The 22352-nt window shown below is 40.2% G+C and overlaps 2 protein-coding genes across 5 annotated transcripts in view; one reads left to right on the forward strand and one right to left on the reverse strand.

The window, feature by feature from the left end:
* LOC105203134 (probable cytochrome P450 4aa1) overlaps nucleotides 1-22014 on the reverse strand; it is a 58540-nt gene extending 36526 nt beyond the window's left edge. Inside the window, exon 1 of one of the 4 annotated variants that reach the window (XM_039452346.1) lies at nucleotides 21421-22014. The gene's annotated coding sequence lies outside the window, so the exon portion shown is untranslated. Of the gene's footprint in view, nucleotides 1-5479; nucleotides 5581-18921; nucleotides 19132-21420 lie in introns of those variants that run through there. The other 3 variants (XM_039452349.1, XM_039452347.1, XM_039452348.1) reach the window with 3 other exon arrangements.
* LOC113005694 lies at nucleotides 38-1396 on the forward strand. The gene has a single exon (XM_026141540.1). The coding sequence runs from the start codon at nucleotides 38-40 to the stop codon at nucleotides 1394-1396; it is 1359 nt and encodes a 452-aa protein (XP_025997325.1).
* Nucleotides 22015-22352: the final 338 nt, after the last annotated feature.

Below are 22352 nucleotides of genomic sequence, written 5' to 3' on the forward strand. Positions count from 1 at the left end.
TTCTTAGTTCATAAACGAGTATCTGGCACTGGGCCACATGAAACAAATTGACGAGCAGTGTGATGATAGCGCAGAATCATTCTATCTACCCTACCATTGCGTTTTCAAATATACAGCAAGTTCAAGCAAAATACGGGTAGTCTTCGACGCTTCGAGCAAAAGCTCAACTGGGGTGTCATTGAACGACGCGCTCATGGTAGGCCCTACGGTACAGCAAGACTTATTTTCGATTTTTCTGCGATTTCGTACCTTCCGCTTCGTCATGGCGGCGGACATTATTAAAATGTACCGTCAAATTATAGTGCACCCTTCACAAACGTGCTATCAACGCATTTTTTGGCGAGACAATCCTACCTCCGAAATTGAAACGTACGAACTCATCACTGTGACATACGACACATCTTCTGCCTCGTATTTAGCCACGAGATGCCTCAAATGGCTAGCTGAACAATATACAAACGATTTTCCCATACGTTCTACGTGTGTAGGACGAGATTTCTATGTAGATGACGTTTTAACTGGAGCAGATACAATTAGCGAGGCAAAAATACTGCGAGAGCAAACAATTCAGTTATTGCGTTCAGGAGCCTTCGAACTCAGCAAATGGGCATCTAATTGTCCGGACCTGTTGGCGGACATTAACGCGCAAAACGATGGTGTCTTCACAATTGACACAGGCATGGAGACGTCCATATTAGGAGTTCATTGGAATCAATTCCAAGATACTTTCCATTTCTCATACAAATCTGACCACAACCAATCAACCGTATCTAAGCGGATCATTCTATTTGAAGTCTCCAGACTCTTCGATCCACTCGGGTTATTGGGTCCAATTATCGTTCTAGCTAAATTGATTTTGCAAGAGCTCTGGCAATTAGGCATCCACTGGGACAAATCTGTCCCGCAGGATCTTCATTCGCGCTGGTTGAAACTCAAATCACAATTATCTAGCATCAATCAGATTTGCATCCCACGTTGCGTCAAGCTTGACACAAATCCGCAATCAACACAAATTCACGGTTTTTGTGACGCGAGCAAACATGCCTACGGAGCGTTAATATACCTGCGAACTAAGCTAAGAAACGATGCATATTACACCGAATTGTTATGTTCTAAATCTCGTGTCGCGCCCCTGAAGGCTTTTTCTCTACCGCGTCTTGAACTGTTGGCGGCGGTACTGTTAGCCAGGCTAGTAAAAAAGATCGATACAGCATTCAGCCTCTCTGATATACAAACCTTCTTATGGTCAGACTCCACAATAGTCCTGATTTGGATAGTTTTGCCATCGCGAAAATGGTCTACTTTCGTAGCCAACCGAATCAGCGAGATTCAAGGGGCTACAAATCTCAACAGTTGGCGTCACATCAGGGGGTCGATTGCGTATTCCAAAACCTAGTGAAAATGGTAAAAGTGAACTCTCACTCGATTGGCTACTTTTTACCATAGCGGAAATGCGACATTCTTCACGTGACATTGCTCGACAAGTATTTTGATGTCGAGTTCAATCAAATTGTGTCGAATTTGGTCGAGTTTCCAGAGTTTTGTATCGTTTCAGAATGGAGTATCTTTTGCTTTTTATGGAGCAAGAGGAAAATACGAATAAAATTAGAAAAAGAAATTTAAATTTATTAAGAAGGAGACTGAGAGATACTCAGGATCCATTTGATATTACCCTATCAGGAAACAATATTTTTGAAATGTTTTTTAAATATTTAAAAAAACGTTATAATGAAGAATAAATATTTAAAAAACATTTGAAAAACATTGTCTGCTGATGGGTTATAGATAATATATTTGTAAAATTGTATAGGTGAAGTATATAAATAAATTAATAATTATATAAGTATATAATAAATAAGCATATAAATAAGTATATATAACTAATAAATAATAATAAATAAATAATAAGATATAAATAATATAAGTATATAAGTAAATTTTGCAATTTTTACGCACCGTTCTTTTCTTTTAATTTGTATCTTACTCGGGACACGCGTCGTCAACGTGAGGGACTTTGAGATTATTGGAGATTATTTAACTCAGAGGCGACGCACTGTTTTCTGAAGGTTATGTGATGTATTCTACCATTGTTCGCACTCGCATTTTTTGTGATTTTCATTCACGTGAGTATAAGGATATTGCATTTTCACTATGCTCATAGCCAATCGCGCGTATTTTTTCATGTGAGATGAAAATACGAAAAGTGAGAAAAGTCGACAAAGATACACAATCGGCCCCCTGGTCGCCAGAAAATCCTGCAGACATCCTATCACGCGGTCTCAATCCGCAAGAGTTAACGAGTTCGTCGTTGTGGTGGCACGAACCCGCATTTCTTAAACTGAGCGAAGAATCTTGGCCCAAGTCCGAGTTCGCACGCGCACTAGAAGATATGCCAGAGCAAAGAAGGTGTACCACGGCCATTGCCGTCATCGAGCATTCAATCGTCAACGAATTATTAAACAAATTTTCAAATTTTAATAAGCGTGTCGCGTACTCGCACATTGTTTGAGAATTGCGAGGTTCTTCCGCCCAGCCGCATTCACTCACAAATCGGTTTGCATATATTCCGCTAACGGAACGACGTTTGTCACAGTGCAAAGGCAACTTAAAAAATTTTTCGACTTTTTGTCTCAAGATCAAACCAAGCTAACATCAATCATTTCCTACGTGATCACGAAACGGCGTGGAAATTTATTCCACCTAATGCGCCGCACTTCGACGGTCTTTGGGATGATGTTTCGCCGAAGTAAAGTCGGCGAAACATTATTTGTACCGGATAGCGGAAAGGTCGCTTTTGACCTTCGAAGAGCTTCAAACAATATTCTGCGAAATAGAAGCAATCTTAAATTCACGTCCTCTAACTCCGCTAAGCGACGATCCTAACGATCTGTCGTATTTGAGCCCCGGTCATTTTTTGATTAGCACCGCCTTAAATAGTTTTCCTTACACTGATATTACTGATGTAAGCAAGAATAAACTGGTTCGTTGGCAACGTGTCGAGCAAATCAGACAGCATTTTTGGCGCAGGTGGAGCCAAGAATATTTGCATACCCTACAGGAGCGCACGAAGTGGAAGGTCAAGAAGGGCGAACAATTAAAGCCTAAACAGATGGTCCTGCTTAAATCACAGGAATTGGCCCTCCTACAATGGCCAATCGGTCGAGTGGAGGAGGTGCATCCCGAATCAGACAACATGGTGCGAACTGCCACTGTTCGTACAGCGCGAGGTCTGTTTACCAGGCCATTGTCGAAAATTGCTATCCTACCTGTCAAGGAATAATAGCACGTCATGAGAGCTTTTTTGTAACCCGACTAAATAAACTCGCGTAATTTTAAGCTTATTTTGTAACCTGCGTCATTTCATTTCAGTAATCATTTCAAGTTTTCGAACAAGTTATTTGCGTTTTCAACAATTACTGTAACATGCTCCTCCAGCAATCGCCTTGTTAAATGATCGCTCACATTCATCCAAGCTGTAACATAATATTGAAAGTATGTCCTTATAACGAGGGGGGAGGGGCGGCGTTGTACGATACCACGTATATATCTTTTCATTTAATTCAATAAGTTTTGCGCCGTTCAGTATTTGCGCCACATCTTTAGGCTCGTCCTGCGCCTCGCGAGCAGGCATCGCCTTCTCTTGGGTCCCGCGACTTTTTCCGCAATTTTTGTTCGTTTTTAGCTGCGTCTTGTCGTCAAGCGTATATTCATTCCTCGTTGTGAGTCGCCACGGTGCGTGTCTGTAGACGACTATTCTTGTCATCCCTTGTAAACGTTTGTACTACGCGAAATATAGTTTCACAAAAGGTGCACGGAGTTTCTCCTTGTCCCCCACCAGCGAGTACACCGTATCATAAAAGCAGCGGACATCCAGAAAATACTCAACGCAGAGAGACACATGTCTTTCGGCCACGGCCGCCGAGCAAACTCTGGCGGCATTCGTGGAGAGGTACAGCCTCACGATTATACAGATCCGGAAATGGGGATGCCATTTTGACGGGAAGGACCCGGTGTCTTTCCTCGAGCGCATTGAACTACAAACCGAGTACGGCTATGATGACGCGTCCCTCCTCCGCGGTATACCAGAGATGCTACGCGGCGACGCTCTCTTCTGGTATTGAAACAACCGAACCGCGTGGGGAACGTGGCAAGATTTCCTCGGGAAGTTCCGTGAGTATTACCTGCCGCGCCGCTATTTCGCAAAGCTACGACGAGACATTCAAGTCCAAATGCAGGCTCCGGACGAGCCTTACCGGAAGTACGCGACCGACATGTTGACTATGATGCGTCGCGCCGGGGGATACGTAGAGGAAAAACAACTCGACCTTTTCTACGACAATGTGCACCCCAAATACAAGCTATATGTCCGCCGCGACGGCATCCGCTGCGTGACCGAGCTCTTGCAGCACGCGGAAAAAACGAGCACATAAATGCGCAATCCTGAGACTGCCAACCTATGCCAAAGCCGTCTGCGAGCTCCGCCGCCGCTGCCTACGACAAGAACGAGTGCTGCTGGCGCTGCAAGCAGCGCGGGCACACTCGATTCTAATGCCATCGCGTCGCGCGGAAATTCTGTTCGCAGTGCGGGGAAAGACGATGTCTTCACCCGCGACTGTCACCCGCCGCTGGGAAACGCGGTCGGGACCGGAAGCACTGCGAACGCACCCCTGTCCTCCGAATAGTTTACAATCCGCGTCCCCACATCAACGTCGGGGACGTCACACTCACGGCCCTGCTGGATTCGGGCTCCGAGGGCTTATTCGTGAGTGCGGACGCCGCCGAGCGCCTCCGCGGGAAGGGCTACACGACCGTACCTACTACCGGATGTATCTACCTCGCGGACGGCTCTAGCCCGATTGACAGGTGCCTCGTCCTGCCCGTCGCGTTCCCGGAACGTTCCTTGCGACATGAGTTTCGCATGCTACCCGGACTCGACGTCGACATGTTGATCGGCGTCGACAACATGGCCCGGGCGCAACTCACGATCCCACCGCCGCCGATCCGTGCGGAAGAAGAAAACCGCGCGCCCCGAGACACTTGCGCCCGATGCCTGTCGCAAGCATCGAGCCCGGGGACGACGCAAGGTTGCAGACGTTTTTTACCGAGGAACTGCCACTGTTCAATAACGTACAAGGGCCGACCGATCGCGCAGAACACGTCATCCGCGTCAAAAATCACTAGCCAATAAAGCAACGTTACCATCCTCGGAATCCGGCTATGCAGGCAATCATCGACCAATTAGTCGATGAGATGTTGTGCGCGGGCATTATTGAGCCGTCGCAAAGCGCGTAGAGCTCGCCGATCGTCATCGTACGCAAGAAAGACAGAAAGCCGCGGTTCTGCATAAACTTCCGGAGCGTTAACGAGGTAACGGAACGTGACGCCTATCCGTTGTCGCAGATACTAATCACGCTTGATAAACTGAAAGGTGCGTGTTTCCTATCGACGCTTGATCTAATGAGCGGTTACTGATAGATACCTCTGGCACCAGCAAGCCGACTCGTCACCACCTTCACCGTACCGGGCCGGGGGTTAATGCAGTTCAAGGTGATGCCATTCGGGCTTCACTCCGCGCCAGCCACTTTCCAGCGGCTACTGGATAACGTCCTCGGGCCCGAACTGAAATCGCGGGTTTTCGTCTACTTAGACGATATCATCGTCGTTACCGTGATGGGAATAGACATGGTGTGCCAGCAATTCGGAAGCCACGCCCTTTTTGTCATCGAGGTGGTTCTTTGGCAAATCAGGCTGGCAACTGCGAAAAACTAAATGTTTTATGATATGAGGTTACTACAACTGCTTTTATTATATCTTTAATTGTCACCGTATTATATGCGCGTTGTGTCCTTGTCTCTGCTCCTTTTTCCACTTCCTAATTTGGAGTTTGGAGTACGCGAAAAATCAAGGAGCTCGGAATTCACTATTTTTTATGTAAAATTTAACAACGATTTTTTGAACTCACTCTGTTTTTCAATAGATTAATTCATTAATATTACAACCATTTCTTGATTATCCAGTTTCACTCCATAGCCATTCAATATCTCATTTGCCAATAATCCATACCTAAAATTGAGCAATATAGTCACAGTGATGCTTTCAGAAAATGTAGAAAAAGTAATACAATCTGATGCAACAAATGTTCTGATGTTGGTCAAAACTCATTTCCAAATAAATTACACGAACGACGAATGAAAATCGACGTATTGTAACAAAAAATCGACGTATTGTAACGAAAGAATGTATATCAACGGCCACTCTTGCGCCGAGTGCGACCGCCGCAGCTTCCAATTGAAAAGACTTGTTCAAATAGCGACATCATAATATCAATATTTATATAAAATATTGCTTTGTTTTTAGAGAATAACGATTGTGATCGTATATTTTTTAAATTAACAATAATTTAATTCACGTTTTTATAAAATTTAACAAAAATTATTAAATAATGATTTTCAGTTGTGATTTTTCACTTCTATAAAATTGATTTCTTCATTTTCTAACATCAATTATTAGGTCTTGATAATTTTCATATATTGAAATTTACTTAGAATAAGAAAAAATTCTCTAAATTTGCTCTCAGTGTGTGTGATACTTCCTCTTTAACGCATACATTTATCTATGTATGTATATATGATTGATAAATCATTATTTGAGATTGACATATCATTTTGATAGAAATAATATGCAATGTGAATACTCAAACGTTTGTTTAATAAGACTATTATATTAAAATGTATATAACATAAAAATTTTGACATTTTCAGAAGTCTATTCTTGTACTGTAAATATAAAAGTTTTTTTTATATTATATAAAAGTTTTTTTCATATTAATAAAATTTGTTTATTATTATTCTTTATTATATCTTTTATTATTATTTATCCTTTATACATTTTATTTTATTACCTTAAATATTGCATTTGTTAAGTAAAATTGACCAGAAACAATCATGGTCGGTACTAAATCAGGAGATTGTGAAACTAGCTCTTATAAATTGTAATAACATTATGATACTCTAATTACAATAAAAAAAAGTTTATTTAAAGATCTGTGTTCGCAATGCTACATATCGATCCAAGTTCTTAGATCGAAAAGTGTGTAGCCAATCAACTTATAGCTTTTACGGAAAAGCGGCAAGCTGATTGATTATACAGTTCAGTTATAACAACTTTACGGAGTTAAACAAGGTTGATTAACTTGTTTTGTCGAACGAACAGAAAATAAGCGAGAGGGGAGAGAATTAGCAAGAGACACTCGACACGCTGTCACACCAGTAGCGAGATTCTGTGACTCTTAACGACAACTAGGGATATTGTTACGTGTCGTTGCGCAGCTTTTCTACCATGTATAATATCTGCGCAACGACTTTAACGATACCAAATTGTTGCTAAGGAGTTACAGAATCCCGCTACAGCTACTGTGCTTTCGACTCACGAGAAGATCCCTTCTGGCGTGGTCGCTTAGTGGTAGCGCCAGCATTTACTTCCCAATGAGCAATATGTTATCAAAAAAAGTTCTTAAAGTATTTATGTTTGAGAGGTGAACGTCTTCTAAGACCATTAAACCAAAACTACAATGAATAAAACCAAATATAATATCATGAAAAAGAAGTAAAATCAAAAATGTTGCGAGTATATTTATTATTTATTACTGATGAGGTGGAAGTCTTATGACCACGTTGCAATTGACCACCAACCACTTACAGTGTTAGACAACGGAAAAACTGTAGATACCAACTGCTCAAATGACTGTGATCAATCGCAACGTGATCAAATGGATCATTCCTGTCCGATGAGTAGCAAATTATGTGACAAATAAAATAAAAAATGGGTAAAATCTCTAGCAGCAGCGTACTTGGCGCGCCCATTTTTTTAAATATAATTTTTAGAGCACGCAGTCCTTCTATTGTTCATACTTTTACTTAAATCACTGACAAATCTCAAAATATTCTATTCACCTATTTATAAATTTCCATAATAATAATTACTTAGAAATTAGTAAGTACTTCTTCATTGTCTTTTGTAATGCCATAGTAAATAACAAAATTTTAAAATTACATTATTTGATGATTAGTATTAACATTAGTAATAAGTACTGTAAAAATTTAAAGTAAGTTGTTCGGTACATTCAACAAGCTTATCTTTATGTTAATCTTACCTAACAATTTTTCTAATTCTTTATCTTTTAGCATACTAGTTGTATTTTAAAACATCATTTTTATAAGAATTTAGATTAATTTTGTTAAATATTAATGTCATTATTAGAACTATATTTTAATCAATGTCAGTATTGAAAATTGATTTAAACATTATTTAAAAAATCTTGTAAATAATGATGATTAAAGTGTAGGTTACCCCCGTTGACTTCATCCCCGTACAGTTCCCCATTCGGATTGTGTATACTTGGATCAAGGGGGACAAATCTGAAATTTTGCGAAGTGGAGACGACGACGTATCTAAATTTTTTTATGACATAAATCGGGCTGAAAAATACATATATAATTCATATCTTAGCATCGAATGCACTTACAAACATCATTCTTGTGTCATTGTACTCGGAAAAATCGATATTTGTCCGCACTATATTCATTTTTTAATAAAATTAATTTGTTTAAGAGAAACAATCATTTATTTGTAAAAAATTGTGTTCCTTCCTGTAAATGATACACGGTAGCGTCTTTTACATGGAAAGATGAAAAAAAATATACATGGCGCGAGTCGCTACCGCGTCTTTTGATCTGATATGAAGTAATATTTCTCTATATACGATATGTAAATATATAACTCCACATTCAATCCTATATGATCAAATACATGGTGTCCCAGTATAAGTGGCCAACCCCCTTTATCTCGTAAACTAACAGAGATAGACCTAATAAATATAACATCAAATTAAATGGTTTGAACTAAACTTTATTGTGAGTACAGTGGTTACTTACAGAAATTATCTATGTTAAAGAACGAAGAGACATGCACAACTTTTGCATGGTAAAGTGAATATTTTTATACAATAAAAGTTGTAGCGTCTTTTTTAATGAATATAATGATGTATGATTTATCAAAATTATTTTACAAATTATAGAAGTTATATCGGTTTAAAGTTTCGCGGGCGACTAATACCATTTCAGTTTCGCCCCTGTGCAGTTAACTTCCGACTCCTGCTTTAGCGATTGACGTGTAACGTGTTGACGTGCAAAAAAACGTGCAAACACTAGCAAACTCGCAAACAAATGCCACCTTCAAGATTATTATATCTGTTAGGGCCATTTTCACCAACGCCGATTAACTTAATCGCTGATTAGTCTATCGGAATTGACCAATCGCATTTGTCGTTTTTACTTAACGACAAATACGATTGGTCAATTCCGATAGACTAATCAGCGATTAAGTTAATCAGCGTTGGTGAAAGTGGTCCTTAGTCCGACAGCTGGGGTCACAGAGGTCCTCGGTGGAAACTAGACCACTGACACGATAAAGGTCCAGCTTTGTTCACGGGACTCCATTAGTGTTAACTTAAAGCCTGCCTGCTTGGAACGCAGTGTGACAAACTTAAAGACGTGTTCTAGCAAAAGTACAGATAATTTTTTACTTACCCTAATATATTAAATTAGTATTGTTCGTTTTGTCTCTTGGGAGCTGCTCGGAGTCGCTCCGAACGAACCCAGCGACTTGATAGTGTTCTTTTAGACGGAAGTGATATAGAGGGCAATCGGGGTGAAAACTTGGTTCTGTTTTATTACCTGCCGTTAGAGCAGTTGAGAACCATTCAGGTCCACTCAGAGTTTCCCTGTAATGCTCCACCGCAAAACGACAGTTCAAGTCGGTTCCATTCAAGGGGTTGATCATGAAACTTTTTCTCTAGGGCGGAAACGTAAAAAGTGAAATTCTTTACCATTGAAGTTAATGGAGAAATTTTTCACTTTTCACGTTTACGCCTTTGGGAAAAAGTTTCATGATCGACCCCCAGGTTATACAATAAACAACCGCGTGTTTTGAAATATATAAACGTTTATTGCTGTGGCAAAAATGATAGCGTAAAGCAAGCGGGAGGAATTCCGGAAAATTGGGGCATCAGAACGTAAATAAAGCGTGTGAAAAGTGCAGGGTTGAGTAAGTTAATACATTTTTTAAACTAAATTAATTTAAAGTTAATGGTTTATATATAAAATTAATTTAGTTAGCGTTAAAAGTTACATAAACAAAAAACTAACTAGTTAAAAGTTACGTTAAGAGTAAATTAACTGGAGTTAAATTAAAAATTAATTTTAAAAAACATTCATATTAAATTACAAAATCATAATTTGTATAATAAATTCAAAAATAATTAGTTAAAATTAAAAATTAAATCATTAAATCATTAATTTCTGATTCTATAATTTTAAAAGAATACTTTTAACTTTGAGACTTTATAACATTTTATCAAAAATTATAAAACAAAAAATCTTTAGAAAAATTTTAGGATATTTTATAATTAGTATATATGAAAAATTCTGAGAAAATATCAATTTTCTAGTATTTCTAAAGTGTTCTAATTTGTATAAAAAATTTGAGAAAGTTATACAATTATACAAATATTCTGAAAAATTATATGAAAAATTTTGAAAAAATTTTCACGTGGATTATATTCAGTCAGATTGGGTTATACAATCGTGTTCTTTTTACAGCGTCCAAGTGAACCCGAGTTCAGAGTCGTTCAAAGTAATATCAGTAGTCCACTTTCTGTTCTACGATCCATTTCCGGAATTCCTCTATCTTAACCCAAACATACCCAGGTCTATTCAGATCTGCTCTGAACTAGACCCAAGACAGATAAAACGAACAATACTAATCACATGTAGTTTTAAGTAAATAAACAACAAATAAACATTTATAATAAATCTTCTCATAAATTCTCGTAAATTCTCATACTAACGGTATAATACGGTAATATTCTTTGTTAACTTCTCCGATTTTATTTTATCGAGAATTTTGAAACTCTAGGCGGCAGACCGCGCCAGACCGCACGCATTCCCTTCCCGCACCTAGAAATTCGCCCACGGTATTATCAGAGAGGAACCTAAGAGCGGTCACGCTTCGATTTTGGCTGAGATGCTCCAAAGTCCATTTTCGGTAAGGTCCATTTTTTTGTGGTTCTTAGCGGTACTATACGCCTAGGTAGAACACGGAATCATAATAAGATTATGATGACATCAAATATAAGTCATTTTGGGAAAAATCATCATGACGTCATTCGATACACTTTTTAGGATGATTTTGTGATGAATTCGTGATTTAGAAATGATTTTTAAGTGATTTTTAAGATTTTTTAACTACGTACATAATAAAGGAAATCACGATTTTATCCCTGCCACAAATTTACTTTACATACGTATGTTTATTACCATATTAAAAATTATAAAGTTGTATATAAGGAGAACCCTATGCAATGCTTGTTTTAAAAAACACATTTAGAAAACTATGGAGATTTTTTCTATAGTGTTCTAAAGAAAATTTGCGGCAGGGATACGTATGATAGCAACATAATAACAACTGTTGCCATCGGTTTGCTGTCCGCGTTTAACAGCATATTGACGGTATGTTGCAAAAATGTAAAATTTTATGTGAAACACCGTTCCACACAAACGTCACTTTTGAAAACAATGAGAGCAAGTATTCGTCTCGAGGTTACAACAATCAGCTCCTAATTAAGATTTTCATTGAAGTGTGAGCTGGTGAATAAGTCGCGGTGGCGCCTAGATATAACGCCTGTGGCTGCAATCGACTCGCGAGAAAATCCCCCGCGGCGTAGCCGCCTAGCGGTGGCGCCAGCACGTGTGGGGCCTTATACACATTAATTCGGTTGAATTATATACATTCACCAACTATAAGATTTGAATGAGGTATTCCACATTCATAACTGTATGTATTTTGAAATCAACATTCCCATATAGAAACACATTAGTCTATAATAAGCAAATCACTATAGGAACGTAATGACAGTGTCATATCTCATCCATCAGTCATAATAAAGTCAGATATTTTAATTTTCATTTATAATTGTATTTTTTATTGTTTACATTATTTTAACAATATATTAAAACAATATAAGTATTTTGGAAACTATAAAGAATGATTTTGTCTATAATATACTGTAAATTTCTTTTTCATTTTTAAATCATCTTATCTGTAACTTTTAAATGAGAAATAAAATCATGATTTTGCGTCATCTTATCTGTAACTTTTAAATGAGAAATAAAATCATGATGATATCCTGATGAGATCATTATGACCTTTGTGTTCTACCTGGGATACCACACCACGTTTTACCACCAGCCCGAGGATCGAACTCGTTGCAACTTGCTCGCGCGCGCATAGGTTAGGTTAGGTTAAAAATCAGTCCCCCTCGACGTGGACCACCTTGTCGTGGTGAGGGGGCTCCCGTTTCCCTAGCGGAAAGCGGGTCTAAAAACCCACTACATGTACCTTCAACGGGAGTGGCATGTTTTTCAGGAGGGTGCGCGTATCGGCGATGCGTCACAATGGACTTTAGACGGAGAGACTTGGCTGCGTCACGGGCGAGGCGCTCATAGTTCGAAAGGACGGGCGCAAAGCTTCCGGCAAGGGGCGCAAAGCCCCTATCGGAGGTGAGAAGCCCCCCGATTAGAGCCAGGGGTAAAGATACCCTTAAGCCGTCTCGTGACTGGGCAAGGCTGGGGTCTCCCTGAAGAAGTCACGCGGGGTGTTAGTTCACCCGGGCGTGCGATTTCCCGGAAGGGCTGGCCGGAGAAGGAGGGACCCATAATGTAGCGCTCAAGTCCCGAATCTGAAGGCAATCAGTCTTGGTGCCACCGCGTTGGCACCCGGGTGTGGGACTCTTGGGTGTAGCGGCTTTGGCCGGTCACCACCCCGCTACTGCACCCGAACGGTCACCACCCCGCTAGTTAGCAAATCCCACGATGGGAGCTATTCCACGTCGGGGTTACCGCGTAGGATTCCTGTCTTGCAAACCGTTGCGAGGCGGGTACTCAGAGACGGCATGGGGATTCTCTGAGGCACGGGCTAGGCGGGGGGATGGAAGATGGAGAGGTTACTACCGGGGTGGCCCGAAGCCTGACATCGCTCCAACAAGGCTCTGCATTCCCCCTCGTATAAAAACTCGGATGCAGGACACGGGTAGGTGGAGGTGGATTGCCGCGGGCCTCCCACGTGGAGCGCACGGGTCGCACCCTGGCCAGCAGGGGTCTGCTTTCCCCTAGTCTAAAACACGAAAGTAGGGACACGAGTAGGAGCGGTGGATAGACGTTGCGGTCTTCCGAGATCAAAGGGAGTCGCTGATGTCACACACCGCACATAGGTAACTTCCTCTGCCTGTATACATAACCGGAGGCATAGGGGGCGGGGTAGGGAGGAACGTAGCTTCGCGCGCATATTCGGGTAGGCGGAGGTGGATCGACGCGGTTCTCACACTGAAAGGGCTGTGAGTTCATGTGTCACACATCGGCCAGCAAGGGTCTGCTTTTCCCTAGTTTAAAACTCGGAGGCAGGGACACGGGTAGGGGCGGTGGATAGACACGGCGACACACAGTTATCAAAAGTATGCCGCTGATATCACACATCGCCACACAGGGATCGAAGCCTCCCCTGTATAAAACACGGAGGCGGAAAAACGGGTAGGGGTGCTGGGTGAAGAAGAGACCGGAATCCCGAACTCACGCAGCACCAACAGGGGCCCGCCAGTCCCCTGGATAAAAAATCGTCTGGTCGCGATCCGTCTCTTTAGGTTAAGATAGCTATGTCTCCACGATGGGAGACCCGGACAGGTACTTTCTCGCAACTCGCTGCGAGGAAAATGACTCGGAGTCGGCGGAGGTTTTCCAGAGTCGCGGTTTAGGCGGGGGACTGAAGGTAGAGGGACATAGTCCCGAAACCTTGCATCTCCAGGGGTTTGCATTCCCACTTGTATAAAAACTCGGATGCAGGGACACGGGTAGGTGGAGGTGGATTGACGCGGGCCTCCCACGTGGGAGCGCACGGGTCACACACCGGCCAGCAGGGGTCTGCTTTCCTTAGTTTAAAACACGAAGGCAGGGACACGGGTGGAAGCGATGGATCGACGCGGTGATTTTTACCAAACGGGGCCACCGGTGTCACACATCGCAAACAGGTATCGTCCTCTGCCTGTATAAAAACCGGAGGAAAAAGGGGGGACGGGGGGTTAATTTTGCGCGCGCGGAGAAAAAGTGATCACTTGTGATCAGTCTCTCTCCAAGACAGGAGTCTGTTTTCTCCTGTATAAAATGCGGAAGCAGGGAAACGGGTAGGAGGAAGTGTGTGCCGTTGTACTCGTAGCGAGAATTTTCGCTGCGTGTTCATGCGTCACACATTGGCCAGCAGGGGTCTGCCTTCCCCCTAGTCTAAAACTCGAAGGCAGGAACACGGGTAGGTGGAGGTGGATAGACAGCGTTTCACACGGAAGGGAGTCGTTTGTCACACACCGGCCAGCAGGGGTTTGCCTTCCCCTAGTCTAAAACTCGAAGCCAGGAACACGGGTAGGTGAAGGTGGATTGACGCAGGCCTTTCTCTAAGGGAAAGCGCGGGTGTCGCACACCGGCCAGCAGGGGTCTGCCTTTCCCCTAGCATAAAAACTCGAAGGCATGGAAACGGGTAGGAGTCATGGATGGTGGAGGGATCCGGATTTCAAAACCATTCATCGCTAGAAGAGGCTTGCCTTCCCCAATCGTCAGGCAATCGGATCCAGGGTGCTACTCGCCAATATCGAGAGCGTCCCTGGGAACTATGGCGTGGCCTGACCGATGGTTTGGAGTTTGTCTATCGCACGACTCGTCGTAGCACATGAAGGCTTGGGTCGGCCCACCCCATGCTGGATCGTGCTGACGATCCCGACCCTGTCCCAACCCGGGGTCGTGGTTTTCAGGTAAACGAGGACGGGCGCACCCATCTGGGTGTGCATTTGTGTATGCATCCATCCGGGTGCATACTTACTTTTTCTAGAAAAGTTGTGCGGTAGGTGCTTCAACTGCCAACACAGGCGTCCATCTAGTAGAGTTTTGCTCTAATCCTACTATAAAACAATCGCAGAGCACGCGCGTACGGTCTTTCATGGCCAGAAGAAGAGTACCGGAATCCTCCTTCTAGCGTAGATAGGGATCAACCGTCCTTAGGTTAAGTAGGGCGGCAGGAGGCCTGCCAAACGGGACGGCGGCGGGTGGTCTCGCTCGTGAGATCGCCTGCCCTTTCTTTTTTAGGCAGTGGGTAGGGAGAGGGTGAGTTTGTCGCCCTCTCCCCCTGCCCGAATTCAGAGATCGCCGGTGTCCCGGCGGCGACGGATTTGTCGTCGCCAGGGACAACCCACTGGCGCGGCTACATTTCCCTCTTTCGCCCTTCCTCAGGGAAGGTTAAAGGGGGGGGGGAGCCGGGAAAGAACAGTGTGGAGGGGGGACCCTCGCAGCGCCGGCTAGACCGGACAGAGGGCCCTACCCTTTCCCTTGTTGAGGAGGTACGCCTCGGGCGGAATCAGCGGCGGGGTAGTTGCCCGGTTGACCTGTCTCGGGGCTTGGGATGCGGTAGTGCGTACCTAAGGCCCTCTTCCACGGGGGCCCGACGCACACCCGGCATCTCGGTTCGGGCGGCTGGGGCTTGACTTCGATCGAACTCTGGCCGCTAACTCCGGAGAGGGGTTCCTGCTCTCGGGCGGGGACCCGTTTGGGCTAGGACGGATCGCGGTGCATGCTAGTTCGATCCCGTGATCCGTCCCGAGCCCAGACGCCGGAAAAAGTTCGGTTTTAGTGAGTATACCGGCCACGTCTAGGTCGGCGAGTCTCACATACGCCGCGTTCCTGTCCCCACAAGACCGGGGACCCATAAAGGCGTTTCCCAACTAAAAAAAAAAGAAAAAAGGTCAAGAATCAATGTGGCCAATATCTTTAGAACATATAGACATGGAATGAGAATGCCTATTGTTCTCGAAAGAAAAATATGTCCAGAGAAAGGGAGAAAAAAAACCATATTTGCTTTTCTCTCTTGTGAGTAACTGCTCAACAGTGCGCATGTGTGGCTTCTGTTTGCTTGACCGGTTTTATCCATGAAAATCGGTTAAGATTCTTTAAGGTTCCAAAGTTGTTAAACGTACTCTTTCGCGAACTGTCAAAAGTTAAACACTGGGCTTATATTGCATTCTATGTGGTAAAAAAGACATAAGTATTTACATATGTTTACATCTACAGATACGATGCTTGTATGCGTCAAATTGGCGCGAATGCGCATTTTCGAGCAGTTATTCACAAGAGAGACAACAATGATTTTTTTTCTCACTTCCTCCGGACACATTTTAGTCTGCTATTCTGCTTCCATGTCTATATGTTCTAAGCCAATATCTCATCCATCGGTCATAATGAAGTCACATATTTTAATTTTTATTTATAATTATATTTTATATTGTTTACATCATTTTAACAGTATATTAAAAGAATACAAGTATTTTGGAAACTATAAAGAATGATTTTATCTATAATATAGTGTATGTTTCCTTTTTCATTTTTAAATCATTTTTGCGTCATTTCTTATCAATGACTTTTAAATGATAAATAAAGTCATGATGATATCCTGATGATATCATTATGACTTTTGCGTTCTACCTGGGTTGGAGTGTCTTACTTAAAATCGAAGCGTGACCGCTCTCAGGTGAATGTATTACTTCGAGAGAGGTGTCTGCAACGGGGTGGAAGAGCGCATGCACGAATGAAGAAGCAAGTAAGAAAGCGCGCGTGGTCGTGAGCGCTAGCGGGTAGCTATGGGTAAATGGCGGCAGCGGCGGACTGCACCAGGCCCTCACGTCTCCCCGCAACCATGAAATTTGGCCGCGTTATCACCCGCAAGTATTCCAAAGATATAAACATATTCATGTTCTTTCCGGATGTTTATATAAACAAAATACGCATCGCCGTATCAAATGTTTATGTAAACAGGGTATACAGCATCGAATCAAATGCTTATGTAAACAAGTAATGATTATGACTGTTATGTAAACAGATAACGGTTATGATTGTTTATGTAAACGGATAACGTAAGTGACTCCTAGCGAGTGACATCATTACCCCTCTCACATACCAACCACGCCAACAAGTTACCCCCTCATATCCGACTCCCCTCATTTCCTCTTGGCTTAGAACTCTCGTATATACCCTACTGTCAGATATGAACAAAGAAAAGCCATTGTTGGAATTTATTAAACATATTGAACAACATTTACTAAATACAAGGAGAATATTCACAGAGCAACTAGAAACCAGTCAGTATCTTAAGTGATCTGTTCCGCAACAGCTGTTCTAAAATTTCTAACAAACAACTTATTAAAAACTGGTTGCGCACCACGGGGAAATTTGTTAGAGAGCATCCTGATATTTTTTACCAGAGCTGATAAGGGCAATATAGTTCGACATTTTTTCTCTAATTGGAAGAAAAATAAATATATCAAACAGTAGGCATACAGAGGAATTTTAACAACTGACGGTATTTTACCGAGAGTCTACGGTTTACCAAAGATACACAAGTAGGATAACCCTCTCAGAATAATATCTTCAATTAATAGTCTTTTACATTCGTTAGCTTATTTTTACACCAAGTTATTTACAATAACATACCGGAAGCCCCTAGTTTTATAAAAAATAGCTACCATCCCACATAGAAATTGACCACCAGTGGATGTCCATCGCCCTTCCATAGCTCCATAGGACGTCTATCTCCATGGTGGAAGTCAGATGGACGTCCATTAGAAGTCCACGAAACCTCCATAGTTCCATGGGATTTTACTTCCATCATGGAAGTTAGATGGACGTCCACTAGAAATCCATGAAACCTCCATAGCTCCATAGAATTTTACTTCCATCATGGAAGTCAAATAGATCTCCATTAGACATCCATGAAACCTCCATAGCTCCATGGGATTTTACTTCCATCATGGAAGTCAGATAGATCTCCATTAGACATCCATTCAACCTCCATAGCTCCATGGGATTTTATTTCCATCATAGAAGTCAGATGGACGTCCACTAGAAGTCCATTAAACCTCTATAGCTTCATAGTATTTTACTTCCATCATGGAAGTCAGATGGACGTCCATTAGAAGTCCATAAAATTTCTATAGCTTCATGAGGTTTTACTTTTGTCATAGAAGTCAGATAGATTCCGTAAAGCGTATAATGCGCATGACGTTATCCTTGTTGATCACCAGAAGTTAAATAAGGATAAAATGTTATATTACGTACATCATGCGCTCTCTTTACGGAATTTGGTCATTATCTCTTTATCAAAACAATTATGCAACTAATTTGTTTATAACAATTATAACAACTATGACAATTAAAAAAGCGTCATATATGTTTTTTTAGTAATTTTTCTCGGTGAATCGATTGGCGCAATCAGTTTTCCTTTATACTCAGTTTTGACAATTTGTTTATAACAATTAATTGCAAAATTAACTTTGGCAACGGGCTTTTTACGTCATTAATGTTTTTTCATGCTTCGATACTATTTCTAATTGTTGTTTTTTGACTGATTTGGCCATGGGCAGAAACAGGCTTTAATTATTTATAGAAATTATATTAAAAATATCTAAGGCTAAATAAACAAAAGGTTAATAAGAGTTTTCGCGCAATACCCAAGACGCCAGTTTCTTCTTGTTCAAATCAGCTTTACTTCAAATATAACTTTTTATTAACAATCTCACAAGTGTACGTTTAGTTCAGTGTTAAGATGCTAGGTTATCGTTCCGAAGATCTTAGGTTTGAATCCCGCCGGCACCGATGCGTTTCAAAAATTTATAAAATAATTCGTAATTGTAATTAGTGAATTAAAATGTTATATGTGAAACAGTGAATACAGATTAAGCTATAAAAATAATAAAATTTGTTAAAAAAAAATTTTTTTTACCGTCCATTAGATGTCCACTGAAGGTCCTAACCTCCACAGTACACGTCCATTAATAATCTAAATAACGTCTGCTGAGACTTCATGAAACCTCTAATAATCCACGTGACGTCGGTTTGTCATCCACTAAGGCTCTATGAACCCTTTATTAATAATCCACGTAACGTCTAATGGACATCCGTTGTTAACGTCTAATGGACGTCCAATGGACGTGCGCAATGCGGAACTGTGGATGCCTAGTGGCCGTCCATTGGATGTCCATGGAACGTCCACTGGAAGGTCCGAACTTCCACGGCAGACGTCCATTAGACGTCCATTGGAGGTTTTAGTTCTATGTGGGATTTGATTAACAAGCTTAATGGTTTCAATTTGGAATCGAATATTTACGTCGTGTCTCTTTTCACTAATGTTCCAAAAGACTTAGCGGTGGAAAGCGTCACGGCGAGATAGGATTTGATTTCAAAAAAGACTTTTATTCCCCTCAATGAATTTCTCAAAGCAATAATTTAATATTAGACTCCACTTTCTTTAAATTTAACAATATTGTCTATAAACAGATATTTGGTTTATTGATGAGATTCCCGTTGTCTCCGGTTTTAGCTGGTCATGCAAGATTTGGAGTGTACTGCGATAAAAAATCTTCCGTTCCATATACCGTTTTCTTACACATATGTAGATAATATTATATTAGCGACTGCCAAATACTCATTATCTTGTATTCTTGACACTTTCAATTCTGTGCTTGATCGTTTACAATTTACAATGGAGATGGAAAGAAAGGATAAAATTAGTTTTCTTGATGTGTTATTGACAGAATATAATAATGTGATTATTTTCGATCAGTAAACCCACCTTTTTGAAAAGATATCTCAATTTCTTTTCGCATCACTTGTTGAGTCATAAAAGAGGTATTATTTTTGGTATAGCGGATAAAATAATTTTATTATCACATTTGCAGTTTTATCAAAAAAATTTTACTCTTTTGGTTAACATTTTACTTGATAATAATTATCCATTAAATTTTATTTTTTTTACGATCAATTTTAGATTAAAATATCTTATATAAAAATGATACCGGAGCTAATAAGGATGTGACAAGGTACTTCATAATTCCTAACTTAATATCTGAGAAATTTTTGTCGTTCCCTTATAAATATGACTGTAATGTAACTTTTACAATTCCCTATAAACTTAAAAAAATTATAACTACAGGAAAAAATCGTATTGATCGATTATCATGTAACAATGTAGTTTAAAGAATCAATTGTAGACGTCTATTTAAGTTGATACAGCCACTTTAGTACAATTCAATAAAACATACAAAGAAATTTAATGCCCTTTGTTGTTAAATTGTTGATCATTTCCGGATTTTGTTGCTCCAGCCGATTCAAACAAATTAGTGGCTGTGCTGACTTAAGATTAAAGCTAGCATAGTCATATAAAAAAAATAAATAAAAAAGAAATACAAATTCTTTTTCTACTAATTTGTTGCTTAATTCTCAACTTTGTTGCGCCGCTCCCAACCCCTGAAAAACCACCCCAAACAGTCGCACGTTAGCAAAATACAATAAAATTGACAATTAATGAGATATATCAACTGATTACGATCCCCCAATATTGTTGCTCGCGATTTCCAACATTTTGGAATTGTTGAAAATTACAAGCAACAAAATCGGGGAGACGTAATCACTCAAAATATCTTATTAATTAAAAATTTTGTAGAATTTTGTTGGGGTAGTACTGTTAGTGATAGCATTTGGAGGGTCGAAGGTGGAGCAACAAAATCAAATATGTGGAAAATCGCCCAAAAATCATATTATCAAAGTCATTTTATTGTTTAACTTTGCATATATCAAAGTGTGTACAGTCCAATAAAAAGTTAAATAACAAAAAACAATTAAAAACAAATACGAAAGTTAGGGCTTTTGTGAATAATAATTCAAAATAGATAAAAACGAGCTTAAGGGCCTGTTAAATGTTATGCGCCAAAACGAAAACTAATAACGAACATAAATAAAGCAAACGTTTCGACTTTTAATAAACAATCTTCTTTAGTATAAATCTTAGAATCAATAACAAACAATTAAATATAAGTTTTGTCACAAACTTAACGCTACGAATTAACTAATAATTAGAATCTTACCGAGTATGAACGCGAAACCCGCTTACAAAACCGTAACAGATTAAAACAAGCTTTCAAGATGTATCGGAAACGTCTTAGTCCAAGAGATAGTCTCGAGGAACGTAACAAGAGATATTGTTTTCAGGATGTAAATCTAGTAAAATCGTACACAGTACAACAAAAAAACAATATGTAAGAATTTAAAATGCGACAACTATTAATAAATTAAACTAATTACATTTAAAGTTAAGATGTAAAAATAATAAAGAATAATAAAAGTAATAAATATAATAAATTGAAAATTGTACAAGTAATAAAATTGTGAAGAAGAATTAAATAGCATAAAAAAAATTGTAAAAAGAAAATACTATGGATTATACCTGTGAGTTCCAAAACTATATCTTCTCTCTTAAACAATATACTGATACCAATGTCACTACACAAATTCTTGAGACGAAGTGTTGAGTGATCTCCCAAGAGGCGATGAGAACGGAATGCCAAAGATATAGAATACTCTTACCACAGCACGAGTCTACCAATCACCGTGTACTTGCGCAAAGTACACGGTGATTGGTAGACTCGTGCTGTGGTAAGGGAAGTTTATAAAAGGAAAGGGTATGATATTAGTGTTTGTGAAAGTACGTGTGAAAAAATGCGAAGATTATAGAGTTCTACCCGTGTTTACAGGATTCTACCCCAATGTTCTACCCGTCAGTGCTCTCAGCAACTTTCGGCCGGATTTTTCGACGCACGCCTATTGATCTCCTCCCACCGCTCGCGCCTTAGCAACGGCGCTGCCGAACGGCGTAACTAAGGAGCGCGACACATCGTCTCAGGACCATGCGTAATACAAAAGATTATAAGATTATAAGATCATGAGTCATTAAATAGTCTAATTATTATAGTCTTATAATTCTACAAGTTATTGAAATTTTTTTTTGATATTTTAATAATTACATTTAAGTAATATTTTATTATTACATAATTAAATAATTATTATTATACTATTATTACGTATATTATAACGTATGTGTACTGTAAAATTAAAAATTTGTGCAATTTATTTATTATTTAAAATTCAAAGTTTTTAAAGTACCTTTTCAATTATATTGGTTTATTTAAAATCATTACATGTATATAAAATCAATTATAATATATAATGATACCAAACTAAATAATTATTATAAAGCGAAAATTGCTAAGGCGCGAGCGGTGGGAGAGGATCAATAGGCGTGCGTCGAAAAATCCGGCCGAAAGTTGCAAGTAGCTAACAGCACTGATATAAGTAACCCATACAGCACAAAGAGATTGC

This window comes from Solenopsis invicta, chromosome 8 (assembly GCF_016802725.1).
Source record: "Solenopsis invicta isolate M01_SB chromosome 8, UNIL_Sinv_3.0, whole genome shotgun sequence".
Classification (NCBI taxonomy): domain Eukaryota; kingdom Metazoa; phylum Arthropoda; class Insecta; order Hymenoptera; family Formicidae; genus Solenopsis; species Solenopsis invicta.

Coding starts and splice junctions, on each gene's coding strand:
- LOC113005694 (XM_026141540.1), top strand. CDS start 38: ATGAAACAAATTGACGAGCAGTGTGATGATAGCGCAGAATCATTCTAT.